Below are 22,249 nucleotides of genomic sequence, written 5' to 3'. Positions count from 1 at the left end.
AACTGTCTTGTAAGAGTTTAATAAGCATTTGGTAGGGAAAGGATAGGTGGATGGATAAATATTAAATGGAAGGATAGATGGATGTCTAGGTTATCTTTGAGTAGATGGATGGATAAATGATAGATGAGTAGACAGATGGTAATGGATTGGTAAATATGTAGGTAAAGTTAAAATCAAGGTCCCAGCTTTGTTTTGATGCTTTTCCTTTTATAAATAACTTTTTTTTAATTTTTGAGATTATAAGATAATTATTCCATTACCCCCTTCTCTCCCCTCCCTTCAAGCCCTCTCATGTACCCATTGCTCTCTTTCAAATCATAGCCACCTTTTTTAAAATTTTATTGAATACGTTCATAAATACAACCTGCCCGGTATGTATGCTACTTGTATGTATGTTTTCTGGGCTGGCCATTTGGTATTGGACCACCAGTTGGTGTGCTCTTCTCTGTGGAAAACTGTCTCTACTGTTTCCAGCATTGATTTGCCTGCAGTTCTTTGTGTAAAATGGAGGACTCTTGAGCTTCCCTCCTTACACATTAAAAATGGTGTCATCCTCGTTCAAGTCATGTTTATGCAGCCATGTTGGTGAGATTTTATGGATGTAGTTTCTGACATTATTAGGAGACACAAAATTCCCCAACCTCACACTTAACTTCCTGATCCTTTTGCTCTTACAGCCTTTGTTCCTCCTCTCTCACAATTCTACCTGAGCCTTGAGTACAAAGTTACATGGTAGATGTTATCCGTCATGACTGAGCTCCACAGTTCTATACTTTGATCCCTTGTGGTTTTCTGTAATAGTGTCTGTCTGTCTGTCTGTCTGTTACAAAGAGAAATTTCCTAGATGAGGGCACTACACTTATCTATGGCTATAAGTATAACTAGTTAGAATATAGTTGGGAACTATGCTGGTTTGGTAAACCAGTTGCAGTTGTACTAGTGGCAGTTGTATGTTCTTCAGGATCCCTGACTTCACTAGCCCTGGGTAGCTGGCTAGCTTTCCAATCCTAACCATGATTTTCCTCTTACTGAGTCATCCTGAAATCCAATTAGAGAGCTTTTGGCAACTGCTAAAGTATGTGTACCACTACTGCACCTGTAGGGTTACAGAATCATGATGTTCATTGTTATGGTTCATAGGCATCATAGGTGGTAGGACTACTGGTTGCTTGTCTCCTTTGGAAATGTTTATTGTACCTTCTGGGTATCATACAAACTAGTCCTCAGGGAGCAGACTTTTGGATCACATCAGCTCAGGTCCTGTGGGCCCTGTGTCTGAAGTAAATGTGTATTTTCAGAAATAGCAATTTACCTTACACCTCTGGATGGCAACCAGGGACAACAATAGTCTAGAATGTTTTGGGATTCTCTTGGACAACCTGACCAACAACTCAAAAGAGAGATGTTTAGGTCTGTTAATGGGTTTCTGTTAGATAGTGTATGGCTCTTTCAGGGAGCATTGTCAGCCCATATGGGAAATTTTTATTTATACTATACGCATACATACTTACATGTATTATAGGTATTTGTAGGTATATATCTAAGAGTTATGATTCCTTATGAGTTTTCAGACATTTTCCTATTGTCTTCCTGCTGTATTTAGCTCTGTCCCCTCTCCCTAGTTAAAGCCCCCATTTCCCCCACTCTCCTCAGATTGCTTGATTCTAGATTCCTCTCTCTTGCTCTTCATCACCACCACTCCACAATGGCCCCCCTTTCCCCTTCTGGTTTCTATAGTTACTCCAGGTTATATACTCACATCTGGCAATGTGTAGTTAAGAACATCAGATGAGAGACAACATGCAACGTTGTCTTTCTAGGTGTTGGTCACACCACGCAACCTGAACTTCTCTAGTTCCTTCCATTTTCCTGTAACAATGATATTCAATGGTGTCTCTGCTCCTCCAGTTGTGCTCTTCCCATGAGGCCTTTATGCCTGAATTTCTCCGGCCTCAGGCTATTCCTCTTCAGACTACACAACTTTCCCAGTTAAACCGAGGCTGAGATGCTGGGAAAGGTCGAGGAGTTGTTCTTTCCCACAGCCCATGTAGGAAAATTCCTCCCCCGGTGTTTGGAGGCAGCGTGGGCGATATCACTAGATTTGAATCAGAGCTGTGAACTGGAGCCAAGGAGAATGATATGGGAATGCCAAGTTCCCTCCATCACCCTGTCTTCTCTAGACTCCAAACTTAATTTCTCGGGTCCATTAGTAGCCCATGTGGAGTCCTAGAGATGTTTGGATGTGATCCTGGTCCCTAAGGGTAAATGTTTCTTGTCCATTTTTAGGACACTCTGATAGCATCATCTGTGAGTAGTTTTAGTTTTATTTTTGTTGACTTGCTGTTGAGCCAGGATTATGTGTACATGACCTGAATATCTTAAAATAACTCTGTCCTCATTTTCTTTTACAAGCCAAAATTCCTTTGCAGAGTTCTCCATGTCTTTGCCCAAGGGATTAGAACATTCAAGGTTGAATGTGTGAGCACCAACTTTATCTTTTTTTTTCTGAAGGAATTTTTTACTCATTTTTATATACCAATGACAGATCCCCCTCTCTTCCCTCCTCCCGCCCATCTCCCAGCCTTAATTTCCTCACCCCATCCTCCATCCCCTCCTCCAAAAAGGTAAGACAGAGCCTGCTACATTCAGATGAGGCAGGTTCAGCCCCCCCCTCCACACACACACATCAAGGCTGTGCAAGGTGAATACTCAACTTTATCTTTTACCGCCCATAAAATTCCTAAAAATGTGACAACCTGTAACTCAGCTATGAGTTGGTAGGAAGTCCCCCTACACTGTGGAGGTTGAACTATATGTCCAAAAGAATCCATATATTTAGGGTAATTTTTACATAATTTAGAGCATATTATTCTATAAAAACTGATGTTTTAACTGTACTAGGTTCCTCGTGAATGATTACAAAAAACATGATCATTTTTTAAATGTTCTCAGAGATTGCAAACAGATCAATGGGTCACAGCACTTGGTATATGAGCATGAGGATTTGCATTTGAATTCTCAGCATCCACATATATGGGCAAGTCTGCATGTGCCTGTAAAAACAACATTGAGAGCAACAATAGGAGATCCCAAGAGCTCTCTGGACAGTAAGCCTAGCCAACATGGTAATCTGGTTCAAAAAGATAAAAGACTTTATCTCAAGGCCATAAGACAGAGAGAGTATGATAGTAGGAGGCACCCAATTTCCTACTCTGGCCTTTGTGTGCATGGCCATGAGGGTTCAGCCAGGGTGAGGATAGAGCTGAGCAATGTAGTGCTTGTCTCAAATTCTGGAGGCTCTGGTTCTATCTGTGGCACTAACATAAGTAAATAATAGTAAAATCAAGTGCATACTAAAATGATTATTCTTCACCTTCTGAACCTGCTCCTGCATAATTTATCTCAACACTGAGAGCCACATGATGGTTTCTGATCATAACTTTTTTTTCCTGGCACATTTGATGTAGCAGTAAAGACTCCGGACTGTAGACCTTGCCTGGAAAAGCTAGAGACAACAGATGGTTCTTTGTTGCTATGTGTATTCAAATAAGATGAAAGCAACTCAAAGTTGTACTTAGACACCAATAAAACCCAGCACAATAAACATAAGTTCTTTTGATCCGATTTATCTCAGCAGGTTCCTTTTGCTTTTCTTCTGTAAACAACAAGGCCCAGGGAAAAGGAACACTGAGAATATGATGGAAGGGCACAGTGAATCAAACTGGGGGCTCTGGGACTCTGGCAGGTGTGTCTTCTCCAGAGAACAATACAGAAACCTCTGGTACTCAGAGGACACTGTGCTTTCTAGCTGCAATACCCTTGGACCTCCACAGGGGGAGACAGAGAGTAGAAGAGACTTCTACTCAATGCTCCTTTAGAGGAAAAAAAGCCCTGCTGCTTGGAGGTCCAGGCTTCAGCATGCCGGGGAATCAGCACCACATATTCCCATGAACTGACAGACTGTAAATGCTCCACTCTGTCCCCTGACCACCCACAGTGGGATTGACACTTGGGGGTTAGTTATGCAGCTTTATCTTGCTCTCCTTCATCAGTGGTAACTGTATTCTGTTTTTATCTTATTGTAGCAGTTGAGTATTTAACTAGAATTACAAGAGCAATGATTTTCTATCCTTGTCCATTGAACTATTTAATGTATGAATTTCATTTCAACAAAAAACGGTTCTCTGTCACTGATTGCTTTCTTTCCTTGGAAGAAATAAGGATCTAAACTTCAGGGTGTTTGATCTTCTCATGAACCAGTCTTACTTAGGATACATTAAATGGTGATTCAAGCCCTGGGCAGAATCCAGCATAGATGACAGGAATTATGTGAACTGTTGGAATGTCTGTTGCCGGAAGTATTGATTCTTAGGGTGCTTCATATTAATTATTACAGCACATGACTCATGGTTCTGAAACTAGACTTTTCAAGTCACATACTTTGAAAGTCTGTGCTGTGCTGGTGCTTAGAAATTGTGTTTAGAAATATTTTCTGATGGACAAACAGGGAAGTAGAAAGTGTTAGAAGGATTCATCAAATCTGTAGCTTCTACTGAGTAGGGAACCTCAGATGTCCCCACACCATGAGTAGTTTCTATTTTTTTTTTTTTTTTTTTTTTTTGGTTTTTTGAGACAGAGTTTCTCTGTGTAGCTTTGCACCTTTCCTGGAACTCGCTTTGGAGACCAGGCTGGCCTCGAACTCACGGAGATCCTCCTGCCTCTGCCTCCCAAGTGCTGGGATTAAAGGCGTGCGCCACCACTGCCCGGTGAGTAGTTTCTTGCTGTGTGTCCTGCTGTCTTCTACGTGGCATATCCTACCTCTAGCTGTATCATATTGGTCTGGTGGGGACCTCAGACATGCTATGTTTTTTTGTGTTCTTTCACAGTGGATGGTATGTGGTCTTGTTGGTCATCCTGGTCAAAATGCTCAGCAACCTGCGGTGGTGGACACTACATGAGAACCCGCTCGTGTACGAATCCAGCCCCAGCCTATGGAGGGGACATCTGCCTAGGACTGCACACAGAGGAGGCGCTCTGCAACACACAGACCTGTCCAGGTATATATGTCCTTGGCGACTGTATAGCCTTAGTGCAGACTCACCTTTCTTAATTAGGAATGCAAGTCACAGTAAATACTGGAAATAGAGGAATGGACGGCGGGTCAATCTCACACTGTTACCCCTGATGTGATTTAGTGGCACTTTGTTCTACAGTGAAGTAGTTTTCATATTGTACTCTTTTCATCACAAATGGGAAAGGGCACCCATGTTGGAGCATCGATACTACCTACCTAGGAAATATACCCAACTCACTTTGACCTTACTAAGTAACACAGATGACTCTCACATAGCACCTTACTTGCTTTGTTGGAGGAGAGAGAAGATTGGAAGAAGTGGAAAGCAAGAAACCCTTGTAGAACCCCCACCCTGGTGTGTAGGGAGAATGTCTTGTGGCTCCTTGTTTCCGAGCTTATCCTGGCCCAGCACATGTTGCATGCTTGAAAATAGCCTAGAAATGTCCCAGGGGAACACTGGGCATTGTGGGAGGACACTTGACTCAGGGCAAGGGCTATACTCAAAGGCAGCGCAGTGAAAATACAAGGCATGAAGTCCAGTCAGCTATCAGAGGACCAAAGCAAAGCAAGCAACAGAGGGTGGTGATAGGAGGAAGTGTGCCTCTTCAGGACTGTGGACGGGGAGAGCTCTAAACCCGTGGTTGATGTAAGATGTACCAGACAACCTTTTACCAAAGAGGTAACCTGGCATTCTGACACACCCCTCATGGGATGAAAATGAATTACCTTTCTACATTTAACTTTAACAGTGAAATCCTTTAGCAGTGTGCATGCATGCACAGACCTTTCTAGAAAGTTGCATCTATTTTAAAAGGGCCTCAAAAACCAAATTCTCATGATCATTCCAAAAAAAATCAGTCTTTTATGTCTTCAAGAGAAAAAGCCATTCCATTTGTGTGGATCAATGCACGGCTTGAATTTCTAAATTCTAACAAAAAATAATAAAATAAAAAAGGAAGATGTTCTCCTTTTATGGGTGATTAATAATATGTAGAGTTCATTCTTTGACTTGATATATGAGTCCTATCCCTATGTGTGAACATCTCTACACCTGGATGGATTGAAAAGCATTCCAACAAGTCCTCCATCTTCGGGCAGATGTGTCCTGCCACTGCTCATCCTTCTGCCTTGACCAAGGATATCGGAATTGACTTTATCCACGTCAGTAGGCCTGGAGGGAAATGAACTCTGATTGGCTGGCTTGGCATTGGCATGGTGACTTTACAAAGTTGGTTTATTGCAAAAGAAAGGTGCTTTAAACTTTCATTCTGAAGCCAGGGATTTCCGCATGTGGTGCTAGCTAGCATGCAACCCCGGGGGAAATGTCCAGCAAATCATCTGAGGACCTTTTTGTAGGAGGGCTTTCTATGTAGGAAATGGTGCCTGAACTGATGATTTCTGATTCACAGAGCTCATGTTTGTCTCAAGAATTAGCTAGTTGGCTATTTTAAATAAAAATATTCACAGAATTATGATGTTATGGGACTTAGAACATTTACTTTAAATACATTATATCTATATATATTAAAATGTTTAACTCTTTTACTCATTCTTTTGTGGATTTATTTACTGGATTGGTAAAAAGCTATGACGACATCTTACTTATGCACAGAACCATTAAAAACACAATATAAAAGCCTAAAGCACAGCCTGACTTGACTGTGATTGGTTGATATCATCAGGTAACCTCACCTCTCCCCCTCTTCTGGTCTCTGTAGAAAGCTGGTCATTGTGGTCAGACTGGTCTGTGTGCGATGCCTCTGGTATCCAGGTCCGTGCTCGACAGTGTATTCTTCTGTTTCCTGTGGGCAGCCAGTGTTCCGGAAATACCACAGAGAGTCGGTCATGCGTGTTTGACTCTAATTTCATCCCAGGTAAGGGCAGAGATGTTTATCAGTGTGAACAGAGTCATTCCAATATACAGAGAGGAAATGACCCATTGGGTCAGACTTTTATCTGCTCTTGAGGCTGCCTTTGCTGAATTAAAAATGATCCTATCAACTGTTGTGGTTTCAAGGTGACAGGAATATAGATTCACAGGTGACTGCAAATTAGATTGGAATTTGGCACTATATCTTATATAAATCAATTATATAATTGATGCTAATGTTGTGTGAGGATTTGCTACAAAAATTGAAAACTGATGGCTTGTTTTAATATCAGTGTAAATACTTTACTATGACAATGTTGTGTATTTGCACAGAGAAGAGAGTCATTGTCTTCATGTAACTCTCAATATACTAGGGAACATCGATGTCTGTCATTAATGTTGCCTTGAAAAAAGGGTTGGAAGTTCCTCTTGCCACAGGCTTTTTATTGGAAGTCAACATTTAGTTATCACAGGGGACAAACATTTGTTGCAATGGCCCAGTAGGGTGGCATTGTACTTATGCATAAGCCCCCGAAACACAATCCTCCTGCATCTATGGGACATTATATGGACTAAAACAAAGACTAAACTATTGTGAAGAAATAATGGGATTAAATTATAGAAGCACAGTTTATTCATTTCTTTTGATTTGTGGAAAGAACAGTAATATTTTACACAGGACTGATAGCTTTAGCCTTAGAAGGCACCTCAACCACATACGGCCTATGAGTGTTGTTATTTTTTGTTTAACATACTTTCAGTTTTTCTTATGTAATGAAAAACCAGTGTAGGAGAGTCTGGCCTTCCTAAACACCTGGGGTGTTAACACACTCGGAAGACCTGCCATCTCATTCACATCCTCCTGGTCTATTTCACATGTGGCACAAGAAAGTGAATGCCTAGGCTTCTGAGTAGAGTTTTCCTTGATCTCTGGTGATTCAACCTTCAGTTCATAAAGAATGCTGCACCAGAAAAACAACACAGGGCAATGTTATTGGGGGTCCCTAGCTGATGAGACATGTCATAACAGAAATTAGTACTTGCTCTTGTTTCAAGCCCAAGGTACCATGGCATTTTCTTCTTTGGTATTGAATACCATCCCCTCCTAGTGAGGATGACATAGTCAGATCCACCACAGGTTTATTAAAACAAAGGAACAGTCAACACTTCTGATAATTAACCAAGCTTTTGAACCTTAGATTCATGTTGAATTCAAAATCAATGAATGAAATGATTGTAATGAAGCATGGATATAAACTTCCCTCCCACCTCCTTTGTGCATAGTGATTGGATTTTTGTTTTTCCAGAAGTGTCTGTGGCAAGATCCAGCAGCGTAGAAGAGAAAAGATGTGGAGGTGAGTTCTCCTGTTTAATGGAGCTCTTGTTGGAACTCTGACATATTGTAACCTTTCTCTTCCCATGGTGTTCTGCAGCTGGACATGGGTGGCTGGGCAGGGAAGCCCCTGAGTACCCCCTCATATTGGTCATGATATACCAGACTCCCCACTAAACACTTTTAGGGACAGATGTGTCCTATCAGCATTTCACAACACTGATAGATGTTTGTGTGAGGCACTTGGAGATAGGCTTTGGAAGTCAACAACTTCAGATCTAAGATGGGAGAGTCAGGCCATGTGCTAATACTGTCCAACCACTGTAGGCTCTGTCCAGAACCAGCCTCTCTAGTGATGCCATCATCAGACATGAGACAAAGGAGTCAGCTTGTCACATTTTGCTGCCAGCTAAGTGAAGAAAAACAATTTTCAGAGATTTTTATATTGGCGATTGTACTAAAAGAATAGTAAGCATCAGTTTTTATCTATATTATATAGGTGGGGACCATGAAACTCAATGAGGTGAGGCTACTGGCACAAATCTTTATAGGTCATGAGTAAAGGATTCAGGGATAGAATCCTGGCAAAAGAATGCAACAGAGGTTTTACATTGAAAACATCATGGGAAAAGGAGCCCAGTAGATTCCTGGGAAACATGTGGGAGGCTTCTACAGCAACCCTGTGTGGGTCATACTCTTGGTCAGCACCAGGATTTAGACCAGACTGTGTGCCAACCTTAAGGAACTGCAGGTTAGGAATGCAGCTGTGCAGAAATTGTGTTCTGTCTTCAGAGAGGTCAAGATAGACCTGAGGGTCACCTGGGTGGTACATCAATGGAGTTGACTGGCCATCCATGCTTGCTGCCAGAGTCTTTCAACTTTTTATTCCTCTGGCTAGAGAGCTGGGTCTGTGCAAGTCCTTTAAGGGCTTTGAGCAAATCCAGCATCTAACCTGGTGATGTTATTGGCTAAGTCTCAGAATCTAATTACTCTGCATTGTTAGGAAACTGACTGTTTTAACCTTCAAGCTACTGGCATTGCTGTTCCAGCATAAGTAGGTAAGATGGATCTTAGGCTGGAGCTGATGGGTTTAACATAACTAATTATATAGCATGAATGTTTGGGGAGGTTTAGAGAAACAGTATAGATTTTGTATCTCCGTTGGTTAAAAATCAATCAAACATTGCATAGAAAGCAATTCAATTGAACCGACTGGATGGTTGGTCTCTATTCCATCCTCATTGTCCAAAAACCAAAGGAAAAATGGGCTAATAACAGAAATTAGCTAATAACAGGAATAAGAGAAACATGTCTGCCATTCTGCCACCAAGACAAGTGACCTGAGTTCCATCTCAAGGTCCCATGTAGTGAAAGAACAGAACTGACTCCTTAAGTTGTTGTTTGGCCTCCATGTTTATGTCATGCTACCTGCACATATATATGAGCATGTGAGCATGCACACGCACACACAGCACACCCAAGTAAATCTTAAAAAGACAATGCATATATTTAGGGAAGAGCCACGGTGTACAGAATCGCATGAGATTTAGTAGGTACTATTTTTCCCTTTGCAGAGAATGTGCTCCTATTGAAATCTTTCAGCTTAGCTATTTTTAGTTGCAGGAGACACAAAGTCTGAATAATCTCATCATAAAGATGTCAGCTGGCCACAGCTTCCCCAGGCACCTACAGGAATAATTCATATGACTAATGATGCACATCTGCATGTGGAGACCATTGCACATCTTCCGTATGCAGCAATGAAATATGAGTTATAAGTACAGTAGAGAGTATTTTTATCAGTATGTGGCACCGGCTCAGGGGAGTCCTAACAGCAAAAATAGAGAAAGAAATGAGAGCCAGTGTGTGAAATCAGCCTTGCTTATCATCACTATAGCCTCCATCTTCAGTAAGAACAATACAGTTCTAATGTTCGTTGGTGGAAAGGGTGCAGAACAGTTCGTGCAATAGTCACACACTAAGAGCCCTGCCCGGTCACAGTCTCCATGGCAAAGCAGGAAACACCCAAGGCTTGTGACCTCCCTCTATGATCTTACCAGTGAGCAAATGAGCTAGGAGGTAAAGAATTGAGGTGATTCTTCACTCAGCTGTCAGGAAGCGGCAGGTTCTTGTAGAATGTTCTCAATAGATTATCCAGTCGTTAGGGTTAGGGACTTCTAGGGTAGGAACTTCACTATCTGTTCAGAATCTCAGTGCACTTAGGAGTGTGTGTTGATCATTGCTGACAGTGAGCCCAGTGAGGGAGGTCCATCTCTCCGGGATCTGCATTCTTAGAACAGTGTCCGGGAACAGACAGAAACACAGTACAGAAGGAAACGCAGGGTCAGAGGGCATGTGGCAGATCTTCAACTTCTACTGTGTAACACACAGGTCAGGCCCTAAGGACATGTCTTGTATTTTGATGCTGAGATTCACCTGGGCTTCTTGATCTGGGATTCTGACAGAACCCTAGGGCCCTAGTTCTAGTATCCATTGGTAGAGTAGCAAGTGATCTTTCAACAAGTGTCAGAGCTGTAGGGTGGAGCTTCTGCTGAGTTGTAAGTGTCCTTAGTGAACACAGAGCACAGGGGAGGTGGCCCTGCAGACTCCTAGGGAGTAAGCCAGTAGAGGTCTGTTATAAACAGGTCCTGGGGATTGCAGACAGATCGACTTGTCTCCTCTAGTACTTTGAAGGGCTTCGTCCACAGTGAAGGATGTCACTCCATGTCCAAGTTGAAACTCAGTAGCTCTACCAGAGTCCCACTTGGCTCTGGAGTTGACAGATTATGGGAAACTGCCAGATGGCGTTGCATTTCCTGGTGATGCATGAGGAGACAGCCGGGGATCCTAATGATGCCCCCTGAGCTGTGAGGACATGAGGTTAATTACCTGAACATAGTTAGCCCTTTAGTGCCAGTGCAGACAAGGAGAAAGGAGGACACCTTCTGCTTCACATGACTCTCACTTAGGTCTGCTCTGAGCACTGCAGAAAGGTTGGGAACTTCAACAGAAGTGTTTTCCCAACAAGTATGGAGGTTTCCAGATGGTTGTTTCTTAGACATCCCATCACTCTTGGTGTATTGCCAGGATACCAATCAAATCCCTCCTGTGCTCAAGACACATCATTGCAGCTCACTGTTTGAATATCTCCTACCCATAACTCATGGAAAAAAGCCAAAGAGAATAGATGCCTATTAACTAGACAAGCAATGGGTCAAAAGAAAATCATCTGTGTCCAGCTAGAAGATTATATTTAGTGCCTTTAGCAGAAATCTTTATTTCTTAGATTAAGACTTTTTTTTCTAAGATCACTAAGTGCAAGTTAGAAAAAGTGGTCCACAGGTCATATACAAATTAGAGAGATGGAGGGAAGGAGAGAGGGAGGGAAGGAGGGAGGGAAGGGAGAGGTAGAGAAAGAGGGAGAGAGAATAAGTCTGCATTATCTCTAGAAAGACACAGCCAAAACTAGAGAAAGAAGAGAGACTTCTATCTCCTTCTAATTTTCAAAAGTTTCTATTATTGAACAAAATTTGTATTTGTAAACATTCAATGAACAATACCAGAGTGTATGTAAATAGAAAACAATTTATTTATTTATTTATTTTTTTTTTTTTTTTTTGGTTTTTCGAGACAGGGTTTCTCTGTGTAGCTTTGCGCCTTTCCTGGAACTCACTTGGTAGTCCAGGCTGGCCTCGAACTCACAGAGATCCGCCTGGCTCTGCCTCCCAAGTGCTGGGATTAAAGGCGTGCGCCACCACCGCCCGGCAATAGAAAACAATTTAAATAAACTAAAACAGAGAGGAAGAAACAGCCTGGCTTATTTATAGGAGTGCAGCAACTGAGAGCCCCAAGTGAATTCTCCTTTCACAGGCTCTAGTCATGTTGGATAGATGGATGCTCAGTCTGTTAAGGTCCATAGACACACTGCACATAGAAAACCCACAGACCAGTGGTCACTGTGCTCTTGAAGGCTCTCTGGGGGATTCAGAGGAAAGCAAATGTGTTTCAGTTGCAATACTAACAATGTTCAAGGAATTTGAGGAAATGGTAGTAATTCATAAGAACACTGATTTGAACTAGGCTGCTCAGTATGGAGGAGTTTTTACATGGCCCTGACATTTCCAAGGAAAAAAATCTGTACCTTGGAGTATGCAGCACTTTCTTTTGTCTTTTCTTTCACTGGGGCACTTTGAGAGTCAAGTAGCATGTTCTTCTCGAGTGCAGTATAACATTGGCCCTATTTCACAGAGTTCAACATGTTCCACATGATGGCCGTGGGGCTCAGCAGTTCCATCCTCGGTTGCCTCCTCACCCTGCTTGTCTACACCTACTGCCAGCGGTACCAGCAACAGTCCCATGATGCAACTGTCATCCACCCTGTCTCTCCCGCCGCTCTCAACAGCAGCATCACTAACCACATCAACAAACTGGACAAATACGACTCAGTGGAGGCCATCAAGGTAAGGAATGGACAGTGACAGCTGCAACTAGGTCGGCCACAAAGGCATGTGACACTGGGGCTGCTAGCAAGGTGCAGTAGTAGTGGCACTGGTGATGGACAGGTACCCTGGACCTTCTAGTGCTGTGTGCTCTCTGGAGAGTACAGACAGTCTGTAGGTGTTCCCTGTGGTAGCTGTAGGAAGTCTACAAGTATTGGCTGGATACTCTTGGGGGTGGAGGGAGGGTCTCTGGAGTTTTGTTTTACTTGTTTGCCTATTCCTAATGGAAATAAAAGTTTTAAAAGGAAAACAATGATACATAAAATTCTGAGAGCTAGTAAGTCTTGGACAGTGATTAGCTATGCCTCGTCTGTGCTTCTTGCCTTTGAAGAGAGGTCTTTCAACAAAGAGCCCCCAGCCTAGGACCAAATGAATGACTGAGCAGCAATATCAAGGCCACATTATGACACTCAGATGTCCATGTCCAAATTCAGGAAAACCTAAATTTCCTTCAACCTCAGTATACTCCTTTATAAAATAGGGATGATAGGACATACCTCCATGTTGTTGTGAGGTTTCAATGACCCTATATGAGGGCCAGCATGATAGCTGCTGTCCTGTTTGTATGAGAGTCAGGGTATGGCTGGAAAGGCATCAGAGGCTTTTGTCTGATGACATCTTCTGTTATTTTTCCATGCTCATGAAGGGAAGTCTCCTAAGCCAAGACTAACCAAACTTCTGTGTTCCTGTTGAATTAGTTGTTTCCCATAACATATTTAGTGAATGATGGTATAGTCCCTCTCCCTGCCATGATAGCTAACTTTGAAACAACATTCTCTTTTATAAAAATATGCATTATGCACCACACCAAGGATCAGGGAACATTGTAGAATAGGGGTCAGAAAGAATGGAAAAGCCAGAGGACAGGGAAGAGTGCTGTGAAATAATATCTCTGGATATGATATGGCTATCTATTGCAATCATGATCTCACCAGAGCTGTGGTTACCTGCACCAGATCAAGGCATAAATAGGGCAGAGATAATCTCAAGGTCCTACCTTATTCTGAGGAGTTACTGGTAGTGGGTTGTTGCTGGTGAGGGAGAATCAGTCTTTACTGAGGATGTGGTCCATGGTGAGTTTTCTGTGTTCCAAGGGATATTCCCACACTCATCAGCATATGAGCAGTATTAACCAGACTTAGTTATCAAACCATGAAGCTGGGAGAGAGAAATGTTGAGGGATATGAGAGGAGCTGGAATGGGAAATGGGAGAACAGATAACATAATTCATTGTATGATTTTTTTTAATTGTAGAAAATTTTCAAAAATAAAGTCTTTAAAAAAGAATCCAATGAATCCACAATTAAGAAAACAACATGTATTACATTTGGCTCTGTCAGCCTCAGACAGGAGATTTATGACCCCAGGGCTGCAATGTCCTTACTTCCTTCTCTGCCACTTGTGTAGAGGTGGGGTGGGTTGTTTGTTTGTTTAACCTGTAAACTCAGCTTGAACCAGAATCCTGGATCATCACTATCTCCCACCTTTTAGGTGATGGATTTAGGAGAAAGTGAAAGACGAGGATCCATAATCTATCAGAAATGAGCTGTACCGTTGAGGAAAAATTTGAGCTGTAGGCCTTCCAAACAAAACCGCAGAGCCCCTGTAGCGCGATGCCTACCCATCAGCATGGCTGTGGTCCTGCTTCTTTAGTCAGCAGTGGGTAGCTGAGTGGTCTGTGTTCTCACCTTGGTGCAGTCTCCCATTTTGAGGTGATATTAGAAATGTTGCTGCCATGAGGGAAAAGAAGCCCAGTGGATAGGTGTCTCCCTAGTCTACAATGAATCCTTCAAGAACTTCAATAGACTAATTATTTGAAGTTAGCTTCCACCTACCCTGTTTTATCTTTGTCTTGGTCTTCTCAGTATTTACTTTCTACTGGGTATAATTAATCTCTTTGAAGTTGCATGTGACTTTAATGACAGTTAATGAGACAGGGCATCTGTGTCACAGATGGCCACAGCGGACAACTTTTAATGAGTGCAGAACAAAAAGAGACTAAGCATTTGAGTCAGGTGCACCTGCTTAAAGAAGTTCTATAACATCTTTGGTAAATTCTGATGGCTTCTGGGGGAGGAAGACTGATATCTTTAAGGGTATAATCCCTGTTCCATGCTCCAATGGATGTCCTCACACCCAGGAGTATATAGGCAGCATAACGTGGAGCCATTGGATTATCTGTTTAAAAAAATTAAAGATGGGACATTAAGGTCATGATTTGGAAGGTGGGAATGGATCTGAAAGGATAGGAAGGGATGGGATGTGAATATGATTAAAATACATTTATAAAATTCTCAAAGAATTAGTAAAAAACAACACATTAAGTGGAGCTTTTTGTGGAAGTCTAGACGTATATTAGTGTGTCCCGGGTATGGAAAATAACTTGGGCAGTGTACATAAATTTGCATGAGTCTTAGAGGCTTTCTAGAAATTCAGACTTTGGATTTCTGATTCTGTCTCCCTCGGTTCCTTCCCGATTAAAGTGCTAAAGTAGGCCAGATGCTACTGAAGACAGCCAGCCTCATCCAGTTATTAGCCAAGCCTTGAGGCAAATGAGCTGAGGAGCCAGTAAATGAGAAGACACTTTCCAAACTAATAGAGCCTTCAGAGAGAGTTCAAACTCAGCACTACATCTCCCAATTTTATTCCTTTGGAAACATTTACAGAACATTCTTAATCTTTTCAAACATATTTTACAGGCATTTAACAAAAACAACTTGATCTTAGAGGAGAGAAACAAATACTTCACCCCTCATCTCACTGGGAAGACCTACTCCAACGCCTACTTCACAGATCTCAACAATTATGATGAATACTAGCAACTCATACTCTTGGCTCCTTGTAAACCCTCTGCTCCTCAAAGCCGTGCTCCATGACTGCCCATGTTTCTGAGGCTTCAGAGATGACGTGTGGATCCATTTCAAGTGCATTTCAAGCCAAGACTTTCCCATCGCTACAAAAAGCTGCACACCCTTAAACACCTAAATGTGGTGTTGTGACAATCTGGTCTGTAGCAAACATTTGATTGTTGCTAAGTGAGCCATGGTGTGAAGTTTTGTATTGTGCTCATCCCAAATTCTAAGTGGTCTATTGTTTCATGAGTTTTATTTCACAAATGTGCCAACCACATTAGAAAGTGTCTTTAGACACAAAACATCTTCATGATTTTGAATGTAGCACTTCATGATATTTTAATTTGAAAACAAACAAAAACCAGGCACTTTATCTGAGAGGTCCCTTCCCTCCAACAGCGTCCATAGTAATGCAAAGAATGAAGATATGACTATGGCCAACTCCCCCAACCTGAGTTACTCATGGGTTTTTGGAAAGAGTTTGTTTGCACTTGGAGTGATTCCTGCCCAAGGAAGCCTAGGGATTCCACCTGCCCTGGACCTGCCCAGTCGTGGTCCACTGAGATCCTTTGCTATGGTCTGGGACGTGACTGTCGTCATTGTGTGGTGAACACATGAAGCAGAGAGCAGACAGTGAGACACACAGCAGTGTTCTGCAGCTTGCAGTGAAACTAGCCTTACTCTGACTTTTGGATTCCGTGGCATTCCAGGGAGCTCCCTGCCATGCTGGAGGCCTGAAGGCCACCTGCCTGGGCAGTGGGAACATGCTGAAGAGTCAGTCTTAACATTTGGGTAGACTCTACATCCCTCCCTCCCTGCAGGAAAAAAAAATCTTGAACATTGATGCCAATTATGGAAAATATTGAAAGTACCAAACTGTAATTGAAAGCTACTCTTTTTATTTTTTTGTGTTATGCAGTGTTGAATGAACTGATGTTTAATGATAAGCATTTTTTGTATTCATCATCTTTGATGTGTCTAATGTACATCAATGGGCCCCTATCAAGAGCATTAAAGGTGTGTCAAACTGTCCCTCTGGGGCTCAGCACAGTCACACTAGAGTGACACTCCAGTACCATGGTCTGCTTGTTTGCCCCCTGCTGCCCCCAGGCCAGAGGAGGGACAGGCTCTGAGTCTTTCGATTAGAGCTGCCTTCCTGTGCACCCGGCCTAGCCAGTTCCACTTTGTTCTGAGGCAGTAGCAGTCACAAGTACCTTGAGAGGTAATGGTTCAGAAGGTCAGAGCTTTAGTGACCCCTCTGCTCTCAGTCACTGCGGAATGTTTTAAGACCATTCCTGAGGTCCTCAGAGGAGAAAAGGAGACCCATTAACACCCGATATAGAGAATATAGGTCTCGATTTAATGCTTTTTAAAAGCAAAGACAAAATAGTTTGTCTGTGCCCCTGGTCACTATGATAAAGGCCTGAGTATTCATACATGTTCTTATTGGTAAATAAACTTTCACGTCTATGCAAATGTATAGCACGGGGAATAAAGATTACAGGGTTTTTATGAGTGTGTATTTTCCCTATTGAATATTAAAAAAGCAATCTCAGAAAATGTTCCCCCCCCAAAAATCCCATGGTTAGTCATGAATTATTCTCATATAAGCACATTTTTCAGACCTAATTCTCTGTTAAAATTGAAATTAAAATGGCAGATGGGTTCTAGGAGATGTGTCAGATTGTAAAGAAGTGGCATTTGGGGATATCCCAGTGGGACATCGTGTGGCATTTCACACACTTCTTCTACAGTGTATGTGGCCTCCATTGCACACACATTTTTAAAATCCACACTCAACAGATAGATGTGTCAGATGATTTATTTGTTGTCTCTAGGGTGGATTTTCATTGAATGCCTCAACTCATCACATTACTTTCTTTTAAGAAAAGAATAAATCCTCCTGGTGTAGCACTAAATTTTCTTGTTTTAAAAATAAGCTCCCCTTCTTGAATGTTTCCTTAACTTGAAAGGTCATTTTCTTTCCCCTGGAAAGGAGGGTGCAAATATTTCAAGAACTTATAGCTAAACTTGATAGGAAATGCATTCTAAGTGACCTCCAATCTGGTCTTTGTCAGTTTGATATAGTAACCCGACTCTAGGATTCTCATATTTGAAACAAGACAATATTTGAAACAAGACAATATTCTGACACTAGTATTGCCTTTTTAAAGCCTCATTTTTGGCTTCCTGGTTCTTTATTCAAATTTCCACCCCCAGCCACCAGGCCTGTACTCTTATTTAGTCAAACAATTGAAACAATTGCTCCGGAATACCATGGGCTGTATTCTGGTTTTCACCACCAGTGACATGGCTTCTCTTCTGGAGGAACACTGATGCTGCTCCTGGTGCAGTGCATGCCCTAAGCCAGACCTCTTAATAGTGCATCACACACACACACACACGCACGCACGCACGCACGCACGCACGCACGCACGCACGCACGCACGCACACTATGCAGAGGATATGCCATATTCCACTTTGGAACCTCCTTTTCAGAGTCGATCTTCTGTACCTGGGGACTGTTTATTTGGGGTTAGGATGCAACCTGCAGGTCACGTTTTAATTTCCAGACTGGCACTGTCATTTCCTTCTCTCCTCCCTGCTTCAACCCTCCCTCCAACCCTTCTTGCCTTCCTTCATTCCTTCGTTCTTCCCTTGCTTCCTTTTTGCCCTTTGATACAAGAAACACATGGGGGAGTGAACGTGTTTAAGCTACATCTGGCTGAACCTGTTGTCAAATGACATTAATCAGCTTATTTTTCTAGAATTAGGGTTCAAGTTTGGCTGGTTTTCATTAAGAAACTGGCTTTAGTCACATACTTACATTCTTTGGAAGCTGGTCCCAATGTTGTTTAGGGTTCTCTCTCTGATTAGACCATCATCAATCCTGCTAGGTGCTGACATCCTGCAGAAAGAAGAATAGAATCTGTGCACACTGCACAGCCTGAGACATTTCCAAATACCCTGGGGAGTTTCTTGGAACTGGGGGCCATGTCACCACTGACTGAAGCTAACTCAGTGAGTTCTAAGGAACTCTGGGACATTGGGTGAAACTATGCTTCAGAAAAAAAAAAGTCTCTGTCATCATAGTTCTAGGCTTTTTCTTCAAAACTTCCCAATGCAAGCTAGGCCTCTTTATGCCTCTGCCATTTAAAATTTACTCATGGTACCCAAGCATCCCTAGTTCTGTTGAATACATCAAAACGCATATTAAAGTAGATTCTACCTAGAATTAGCATTGACTTTGAGGGAACAGAAGAAGGTTTCTTATGCATATGTGGAGTGATAGAGACACTAAAGCAATCGAAGATAAGCCATAAACAGTAAATGTTTGTGAATGCATCTGCCATCAAGATGCCTCTGTCACCAGGAAGGACCAGTTCGCATAGTTGGGTGTGGATGTTAGGGTGTGGATGTTATTGATTCACGGGTGATACTGAAAAGAAAGGAAACAGATGTGGCCTGTGAGATGGAAAGGTGAGGGTTGTCGCTCCCTACTGAATATCCTGCATAGGCCCTGGCAGGGATCTGGCCCACAACCAAGTACTGTGGGCCTGACATTTGGACTCTTGTATAATCACATTTCCTGGGTGCATGAGTCTTAGTTAAGGGCATTGTTGCCTCCTTACTTATCTACAAAGGGATGGAAACGACCAACTCTGACACCTGTGTCAGCAAATGTTCCACATGGATCTTGCCTTCAATACTGTGGACAATTTTTCATCAAAGAGGATTCCACCTAAGGGATGGCTATGTTACTGTGTGATCAAATAGCTCAAGAGATGGATGTTTTCCTAAGGATGCACCAGGTTTACCTCTGGTCATTCATCTAAATACAGCCTATTAGTGCATAAATTTGCATGTATCCTCGTGTTTATTTGCTGAATTTTCTTTTTAGAATAAACCACAAATACTTCCCCAATAGGTATAGCCAAATTCCTCCTCAATTTTTCCACAGGGTCATCACCTTTCTTAACTTTGAGGTATCCTGGACTCTTCAGTGAGCCCTTCATTTTTAAGTCACACTTCGGGGTCCACTACATTCAGCACTACTGTCTCAAAAAAAATGTTTGGGAGCCTCAACCAGAAAAACCAGCCACCATTTACCAGTTGGTAATATAGTAGACTCTGTCAGCCTCAGATCAACCTCTTTCTCAAGGGACAGGTTATGTCTGAGTCTCATGGCTCCCAAATCACTTTTCCTGGAGGTATCAAAGCAGTAACCTTACATCAACTCCTTTGCAAACTCTCTGCTGTTTTCCTAGAGTCTAAAAATATTGAACATGCCTGGCTCATCTATTCATTCCTACACCTTTACAACTTCATGGAACATCTAGAGATTTATGTTGAAACATCATTGTCAATATTTCAAAACCTGGTATGAGCCGTGGGTATTTGATATTATCTATTATCAAATACTAAAGGACATTTCGAGTACAATGCTTCTTTGAGAAATGCATGTGAGATGGGAAAACCCAAGTTAATGTTCTTGTTGACCTAGCAGATGTATCACAGGGAATGCTGTGTGAGAGATTAATGCCCAGAGCCCAGGTATCATCTATCTCTCCAGCTTATCTTTTCAGTTGTTATCATTAATTAAAATGATGTAAGGAGATTTTGCAGCTCTATAAATACTAAGCCAAGGCCTTCAGGTTGTCTCTATGAATAATCTCATGAAACAAAAGAAATGTGTTGTTTTCCAGTTTGCTACTATTCCCTTTGGGAAACAGTATATACAAACTATTGGCAGAAGCTGCAAAAGTCACTCTTCTTTATGGACTTACGGTGAAGTTGTGTTCACATTGTAATGTTGCATTATCAGAATTTAGATACCTGTTACTGAAGCATCATACTTCATACTTCATACTGCAAACAATGTACAGCCTCCTGAACACCAAATTTGTAGTCTGGTACAAATGGTATAGTTTATAATGAGAGCCCAGCCACAAAACATGATCTCATTGAATGTTCTGCCATTTAAGCTTATTGTCCATGACCAGAGCCTATATCAACTTGCTTTACTTAGGAGACACTGTACAGGTAACTAAACTAATCAAGGATACTCTTGGATCAGAAAGGGAAAATCAGAGATGGAAATCACTAAAAAGTAAGTGGGGCAGGAAGATCTCCACCTCTTCATAATCAGTCAAGAACCTAAGGCCAGTAGGTCAGCCATAATCCTTATCTTTCCTGGCTTCTTGGTAATTTAATACCAGATGGTTCCAATGTTAGATAAATACAAGCAGAAAGCTAAGCCTGGGCTCTGATAAACAGAAACTGTTCTTCCATCAGAACACTAAAGGAAGTCTGTTATCTGCAGGAAATGATTGACTTTCCTCATAAAGTTGCTAGTGCCTTTTCTAAGCTCCGTGCTGTGATTCCTCCTGGTTATTGATCGTTCCAATCAGAGCCAAGGCTTGGTTGTATACACTTTGAGGAAAACTACTCTTGTGTGTCTGTTTGAACTCAGGAACAGAAAATGAGACAGAAATGCCTCATGTTCCAATGTGGTTTTGCTTTCAGAACAGGAACAAGGGTATGTCCAGATGAGGTGACCGTAGTCCAGCCTGAAAAAAGCTGTTGCTTTAATTTTGCGATCTTCATGGAAACATGTTAGATCCTGTCCTGTGATAGGAAAGTCTAGTCAGTGCACATAGAAGTCAAGGTTTGTTTCTGTTGCTCTTCAGTACACAGGTACAAGGAAACCATGGAGGTTACTAACAGCGACACAGTGTGGAATGAGAACCACCTAGAATGGTATGTGGGTTGTTTTGTCTGATTTTGTGACTCCAGTATCAGAACTGCTGGAAAAATTATTCAAATTGGTACATTGCACTTGCGTTTAAAATGTTAGCAGTGTCTTCCGTGCCAAAGTTGACCACTTGTCTCTTATACCATGACTGTGGACTAATGCTTCAAGATCTGCTTCAAAAGCATGCACAGTGCAAGCCTCCCACCACTGAGTCACCATGATGCTCACCTCATCGGTCAGTGAGATGCACCAGCTTGTCCCAGTGTAAGATTCTGCAAAACATGCGACCAAAGCTGTCCTACCAGACTTGGTTCGACTTTATACCTGCTTTGCCTCCTTGCCTGTTTCGTGATACAAAATAAAACTGTTTGGGATTGTTTCATTTCCCATTTATGGAAGTTTCTCCTAGACCAACTTCAACCCTTGGTAAACTTGCAGACTGCTACTGATCTTAAAATTTAAACTTCAGAGACAATATATATTAGCTACTACAGAGCCATTTCAAGAGTGAGATAGCTCTGCATTTCCCCTGTCAGTTCCCGGAGAAAACAGCTACTTGGGTCTGTGTGGGAATGCACCTGCTGGCGGCTATTTTCTCTCTCAGACATTCGGCCACCCACACTGTTCAGTCCTTATGTTTTCCTGTCAGTATCTCCTCTGAACTCTCACTAGACACATGCACTGGTGGTTTCCTGTGGTCATTGTCTTTTTGTTTAACTTACTGGTTTCATGTTCTCCCTTAGAGCTGGCCAGGTCCTTGCCTCAAATTGTTGCTTAATGAAACCTGGCAGATATCTTGTTTTCAGAAATCAGTTTGAGACCCTAATTGTGTCAACCCAGGTAGGGAACTCTTTCTGTCTGTCAC

General features: G+C 42.1%; 1 protein-coding gene across 3 annotated transcripts in view; it reads left to right on the top strand.

Annotated features, from left to right (window-relative positions):
- Nucleotides 1–19,724, top strand: part of Sema5a (semaphorin 5A) — a 474,447-nt gene extending 454,723 nt beyond the window's left edge. For all 3 annotated transcript variants that reach the window (XM_042261366.2, XM_076551679.1, XM_076551678.1), the window contains 5 exons: nucleotides 4,887–5,057; nucleotides 6,793–6,948; nucleotides 8,252–8,299; nucleotides 12,526–12,737; nucleotides 15,476–19,724. In XM_042261366.2, coding sequence (XP_042117300.1) covers nucleotides 4,887–5,057; nucleotides 6,793–6,948; nucleotides 8,252–8,299; nucleotides 12,526–12,737; nucleotides 15,476–15,595 — 707 coding nt within the window. In that variant the 3' untranslated portion in view covers nucleotides 15,596–19,724. The remainder of the gene's footprint in view (nucleotides 1–4,886; nucleotides 5,058–6,792; nucleotides 6,949–8,251; nucleotides 8,300–12,525; nucleotides 12,738–15,475) is intronic.
- Nucleotides 19,725–22,249: the final 2,525 nt, after the last annotated feature.

This window comes from Peromyscus maniculatus, chromosome 15, assembly GCF_049852395.1.
Source record: "Peromyscus maniculatus bairdii isolate BWxNUB_F1_BW_parent chromosome 15, HU_Pman_BW_mat_3.1, whole genome shotgun sequence".
NCBI lineage: Eukaryota > Metazoa > Chordata > Mammalia > Rodentia > Cricetidae > Peromyscus > Peromyscus maniculatus.
The sequence above is the reverse complement of the archived record's forward strand: the minus strand, read 5'-3'. Positions and strand labels throughout refer to the sequence as shown.